General features: G+C 39.6%; 1 protein-coding gene across 4 annotated transcripts in view; it reads left to right on the top strand.

Annotated features, from left to right (window-relative positions):
• Window positions 1-6,545, top strand: part of Arih2 (ariadne RBR E3 ubiquitin protein ligase 2) — a 58,732-nt gene that overhangs the window by 3,399 nt on the left and 48,788 nt on the right. For 2 of the 4 annotated variants that reach the window (XM_010615620.3, XM_010615622.3), the window contains exon 2: window positions 1,335-1,668. In XM_010615620.3, coding sequence (XP_010613922.1) covers window positions 1,420-1,668 — 249 coding nt within the window. In that variant the 5' untranslated portion in view covers window positions 1,335-1,419. Of the gene's footprint in view, window positions 1-1,120; window positions 1,216-1,334; window positions 1,669-6,545 lie in introns of those variants that run through there. The other 2 variants (XM_010615621.3, XM_010615624.3) reach the window with 2 other exon arrangements.

A 6,545-nucleotide genomic window follows, 5' to 3' on the forward strand; every position in this document is an offset into this window, starting at 1 on the left:
TTTTTTTTTTTTTTTTTTTTTTCCGGTACCAGGGATCAAACTTGGTACATTGTGCTTGTGAGGCAGGTGGCAGAACCACTGAGCTAAATCCCTAGCCCTGGGCTCTTGTTTCTTGATCCAGAATTGATTATAGTTTTTACCTAACCTTGATCCTGTTAAAATATCTCGTTTTCCTTCACCATAGGCTCAATTTCTTCACCTCTAAGTACCTTTTTTTTTTTATTTTTTGGTACTGGGCATTGAACTCGGGCCCTTGTGCTTGTGAGGCAGGCGATGGAACCACTGAGCCAAACCCCCAGTCCTCTTAAGTACCCTTTTAAATGATTTAACAGATACCTTTTTGGTAGGTAAGGGGGTTAGTGGAGGTTAAACCTACATTCCCAGCCTCCCACTTCAGTTTCAGCCTTCCAGGTAGCTGAAATTGCAGGCTTGTGCTATCATACACAGCTTCAGTATAAGTCTAAATAAAACCTGAAAAGTTAGGCTGGTCGTGGTGGCGCACGCCTGTAATCCCAGCACTCGGGAGGCTGAGGCAGGAGGATTGCTGTGAGTTCAAGACCAGCCTGGGCTACATAGTGAGTTCCAGGTCAGTCTCAACTACATAGTGAGACCCTGTCTCAAAAAACCAAAAAAACCCCAAAAAACTGAAAAGTTAGTTTACTTTGCAGAGGAGGGGGTAGATGTGAAAGAGTTATGTGGTTTTAGTTTTCTTTTGTAAATAGGCACCTATTTTCCAGACATCTCAGAAGGATGTTTTCTTTCCCTATATATTACAATCATATACTGTCTATGTCACCCCTCAGTGGGACAGTTTTGTTTTTGAGAAAAAGACTTGTTTGTAGTCCAGGCTGGCTTTGAACTAACTCACTTGTATAATCCATGCTTGTCTCAAACACAAGATGATTCTTCTGCCTTAGCCTCCTGAGAGCTGGTGTTACAGGAATGTGTCACCATGCCAAGCTAGCAAAATTTCTAAATTTTGGTAGCTAAACCTTTACATTATCTATCCCGTGTGTAGCAAACGGTGAGGATGTGCCTCTCTCTTAAGGACTCTGCTAAGAAGACAAGCCTACTGGAATTTGGCTCCCTGATATGGGATAGATATCCTTGCTATTTCATGTCAGGCCCTTTATGTGAAGTCACCATTATCAGCTGCTGCTGCTGCTGCTTCAGGAAAGGATTTCCCTTTGATGAACCTGGGCCAGGGGCATATTGGTGAGATTCCCTATATGAGACTAAGATGGGATTAGGCCATAGTGTGTGTGGGGCCAGGATTGATTCTTGAATGGTTTCTATCATGAAAAAAAAAAATAACACTTTTTTTTTCTTTCTAGAATACAGAATCACTAATGCATTTGAGAAAGCGGTGAAGTTTGAGGGGAGAAAAGTTCCTGATTTGCAACTTTACTGGATGCAAAGATGTCAGTGGACATGAATAGCCAGGGGTCTGACAGCAATGAGGAGGACTATGACCCAAATTGTGAGGAGGAAGAGGAGGATGAGGACCCTGGGGACATAGAGGACTATTATGTGGGAGTAGCTAGTGATGTGGAGCAGCAAGGGGCTGATGCCTTTGATCCGGAGGAGTACCAGTTTACTTGCTTGACCTATAAGGAGTCTGAGGGTGCTCTCAATGAACATATGACCAGCTTAGCCTCTGTCCTAAAGGTGAGTAATATGGTTATAATTATGATCTCCCTAGTTAATTCTGAGGATGAGCTGTTGTTAATTAACAGACTGAGTGAATGATCTGGTAGCTTAAAATCAAATTTAAGTATATTTTATATCATTTGGATATTTTGTTAACAGTTGGTTGTTTTCTACTATATACATGTTTAAGGTCCTCACTAAGAATTAGAAATTAGGGGGTAGAAGAGATTCAAGAAAGATAAATCAGAAGCATATAGTAGCAGACTTGCACAGTTTTGCACTTATTTCAGAGAGTGAATCTTACACATCTTTGAGGTAAATAAGACAAATAATAGAATCACCATTTTCTTTTCTTTCTTTTTTTTTTTTTTTTTTTTTTTTTTTTTTTTTTTTGGTACTGGGGATTGAGCTTGGGTCCTTGTGCTTGCAAGGCAGGCCACCGAACCGCTGAGCTAAATCCCCGGCCCTAGAATCACCATTTTCTACGTAACCCTTTTTGACTCATCAGTGTCTTAACAAATATCCAGATATCCCTGCTTTTCCCTTTGGGCTAATTAACTCATTGGTTTCACACTTACTGGTGATTACTATATAATGTTGAAAGGGATTTTTGTAGTAGCTTTTTAAAAAAATTAGCCTCTTGGGCCAGGAGTTTAGCTCAATGGTGCTGCCGCCTGCCTTACAAGCACAAGGTCCCGAGTTTGACTCCTGGTACCAAAAAAAAAAAAAAAAAAAAAAAAAAAATTAGGCTCTCATAGCTTGCATTTAATTGATTTTGTAGGTATTATAGAAATTTTAAAGAATGAAAAAAGTTGGTTTTTCCAGTTAGGATTTTACTTTTTTTTTTAACTTATTGGGTGGGGGGTACTAGGGATCAAACTCAGGACCTGTGCTTGCGAAGCAGATGGTGGCACCACTGAGCTAAATTCCTGGCCATTGGATTTTACTTTCTTAACATTTGAACTAACATACCTTTGGATGTCTTGCGCCTCACAGGCCAATTAATGTCTGCACTATTTCCCCTCTTTCTCTCTCTCTTTTTTTTTTTTTTTTTTTTTTTTTCTGGAGACAGGGTCTTGCTTTATAGTTCAGGCCAGCCTTGAACTCACTGTAGCTAGGGCTAGCCTTGAACTCATGGTGGTCCTTCTGCCTCAACTTCCAGAGTGCTGGGATCACAGACAGGCCTGCACCACTACACCTGGCTATTTACTTTTTTTTTTTTAAACAGTTATTTAGACAATTTTCCAGCATGTTTCCTTCCCTAACATTGGTCATTATGTCAAAGTGGAGACATTTTTGTTACTTTACCATTTTTACTGTATTTCTTTCATGAATTATTAGATGAATTTTGTTCTCTGATATAATCAAATTGAAGGATGAAAAGGATACTTTGGCATGATTTCAACCGAATAAATTTTCATTTTTAGTATTTATTTATTTATTTTTGTTTTTTTGAGATAGGGTCTCACTCTGTAGTTGAGACTGACCTGGAACTCACTGTGTAGCCCAGGATGGTCTCACTCACCACGATCTTCCTGCCTTAGCCTCCCAAGTGCTGGAATTACAGGCATGAGCCACCATGCCTGGCTACTTGTTTTTTAGTATTTAAATAGAAGATAATGCCATGTATAATTTCTGTGAAAGTTGCTTTATCTATTAGGGATTCCCCTCCTATTTGATTAGCAAAGGCTAAATAACTTGGATTTAGATACTCAGATTTAGATACTTAGATTTAGCAACTGTTTAGAAGTTGAACGTGAAAGCTTTTTTGTGACTCATTTCTAGAAATGATTGTAAGATATCTGATATTATAAGATACCAGTAGAAAAAATTTAAGAATATGGACCTATTGATCCTCTGGGTTTGGAATTTCTGTCCTGTGGTTATAGTAAAGCTGCTGAGATTTCCCCACTTGGGGAATATATCTCCCCAGTAGAAAAGAGGCATCAGTTTTCACCACATACATCTTTGCTTTCTGGTAAGCTAATTTCATTTGCTTTAACCATAGTGTCAGGTTGTAGATAGCGTTGGTGTTTAAAATTAGAAAAGGAATTATCAGGTATATGGATATGCAATGGGCTACATTATTTAACGGTCACTAGGGTGCTCCCTTTTATCCGTAGAAATTATCTTCAAGCTCTCTGTGCCAGCTTTTCTGACCTATTTGAGCCAGCTTAGGGACCCTAGCACCCATCCATCCTTTTTTCTCTTTTGTACTGGGTATCGAATTTGGGACCTTGTGCTTGCAAGGCAGGCAGCAGAACCACTGAGATAAATCCTTGGCCCTCTTTCTTCTCTTTTTAATTGTACACATAACATAAAATTACTATTTTATATTCTTCCTTCTTAGGAAGCTGACGGTAGTATAGGCCCACTGCAAAGCCTGTCCTTCACTCCCTTACCTTTTTGTGCCTTCAGGGATCTTTTAGAATCTAGCTTGTACTTTCCCTGATAGTTTCCTTGAGATCCCTGACTGTGGTCAGGCCCTCCTTTGCTCTATAGCCAAACAATACAGTTGTGTGTACTTTTTCGATCATGTATTGCAATCTACTGACAGCAGTGTATTTTTTACATTTCCATGTATTTTTTGTAATCTCTATAGTTAGATTATTATGTGCTAACCACCATTACATCACAGTATTTCATCTACAGTAGGTAGAGAGTATATATATATATATATATATATATATATATATTGTTGTTGTTGTTTTTTGTTTTTTGTTTTTTGTTTTGTTTTGTTTTGTTTTGGTATTGAGTGATTTCTAAGATACTTGTGGATTTTGTGGATAGTTGATAGGAATTGCTGCTGTTGGTGTGAACTAGATTTTGAAGTCCCTGTAGGAGATTTTGTAGTCCTCTATTTCATGAAAGGGTGTCATTTTAGCCCTCAGGACCAGGAAGAAAGGGAGCAAAAAGCAATTTAGAAATGAAGAGCTAAAAGGAGGTGGAAGAAAATTAAAGAAACAAGGGGTTAAAGTCCACAAAAATTTAGATGGTGTAACAGAGGCTTGTTTTGTTTTGGGTTTTTGTTGTTGTTTTTGAGGCAGTCTCGCTATGTAGTTCAGGCTGTTCAACTCACTGTACCCCAGGCTGTACTTGAACTCACAGCAATCCTCCTTCTTCAGCCTCCCAAGTGAGGGATTTCAGGCATGTGCTACTACACCATGCTGTTTTTGGTTTTTTTGAGACAGGGTCTCACTGAATACTTCAGGGTATTCACTGGCTAGCCCATGCTGGCCTCAAACTCCAGTGAGCCTCCTGCCTGAGCCTCCCGAGTACTGAGATTACAGATGGGCACCATCACTCCTGGCAAGATAGATTTTGTTTTTTTTCTTTCCTTAGTCCTTAGTGAGGAACATGTTAAGACCTATTTTTTTTGGTACTAGGCAGCAGGGGTCATGACTTGATAGTATCTAAACAGACTTAGTAGTGTTTCAGACGACTCAGGAACTTAAATGAAAAGGCTAGATAGAAGCAACTTGGGCAAGAATAAAGAAGGCACATGCCAGATATGGTGGCACATGCTTATAATCTCAGCCCTCAGGAGGCTGAGGCAGGAGGATTGCAAGTTTGAGACCAGCAATGTAGTGAGACCCTGTCCCTTAAGGGAAGGGAAAAAAGTAAAAGAGGAATCATACTCATTATTTTATTTTATTTTTTGTGATTTATGGAATTAAGCCCAGGGGAACTTCTGAGTAGTTGGGATTACAGCCATGTATCACATGCCCAACTATCTTTTTTTCTTTCTTTATTTTTTGAGACAGGGTCTCGATTTGTAGTTCAGGCTGACTCTTGACTGTGTAGCCCAGGTTGACCTCAAACTTGCTGTGATCCTTCTTCCTCAGCCTCCTTCCTCAGCTGGGATTACACAGGCATTTGCCACCACGCCTGGCCTAGCTGTCTTTATTAATTATGGAAAAAAAAACTATGATTTTACTTTGTTTTTATTTTTTCACTTCTGAGGATTGAACTCTAAGCTTGTAAGTGCTCTACTTTAAAAAAAAAAAAAAAAAGCCGGGTGTCGTGGCGCACGCCTGTAATCCCAGCACTCGGGAGGCTGAAGCAAGAGGATCGTTGTGAGTTCAAGACCAACCTGGGCTACATAGAAGTTCCAGTTCAGTCTCAACTACATAGTGAGACCCTGTCTCAAAAAACCAAACCAAACCAAACAAAACATGATCTCACTATAGGCCAGGTAGTCCTTGAATTGTTGATCTAGTCTCCCATGTGCTGAGATAACAGGTGTCCACCATTATACCTGGCTCCAGTTGTGCTTGCTTCGGAAACATGTACACTAAAATATATACACTGGCTCGAATCCCTTTTTAAATTTTATTTTTAGGCATTGTGCTGTTACATGGTCCAGGTTGACCTCAAATTTGAGAACCTCGTGCCTGATTTTTTTTTTTTTTTTTTTTTTTTTTTGGTATCAAGGATTGAACTCGGGACCTTGCACTTGCAAGGCAGGTGGTGGCACCACTGAGCTAAATCCCTGGCCCCCTCCTGCCTGATCTTAAGTGGGTAAGATTACAAGTGTGTGCCACCATCCCTAACCATTTAAAAAATTTTTATAATTAATATGTTTTTGAGGATGGGAGTAAAGGAATTTACCAGTAAAGGAACTTTTAGCTCCCCTATTGTTTGTGTCTCTGAAGATAGGACCAGGAGTGACAGCCATCTAGATCACCACTGGTGTCCCCATCAGTTGTAGTGCTGTCTGCACAATTAATAGTATATACTGAGATATCTAATTCTCTCATATAATCTAAGTGCTGTTTGGCTTGTAGAAAATGTTGGTGTGTATGTAATTTAAAATCAGGTATGGTTGGGGCTTTAGCTCAGTGGTTCCACCACCTGCCTCGCAAGATTCTTGCAAGGACCCAAGTTTCATCCCT

Source organism: Fukomys damarensis, unplaced genomic scaffold, assembly GCF_012274545.1.
Source record: "Fukomys damarensis isolate Sample0158 unplaced genomic scaffold, DMR_v1.0_HiC HiC_scaffold_37, whole genome shotgun sequence".
Classification (NCBI taxonomy): Eukaryota; Metazoa; Chordata; class Mammalia; order Rodentia; family Bathyergidae; genus Fukomys; species Fukomys damarensis.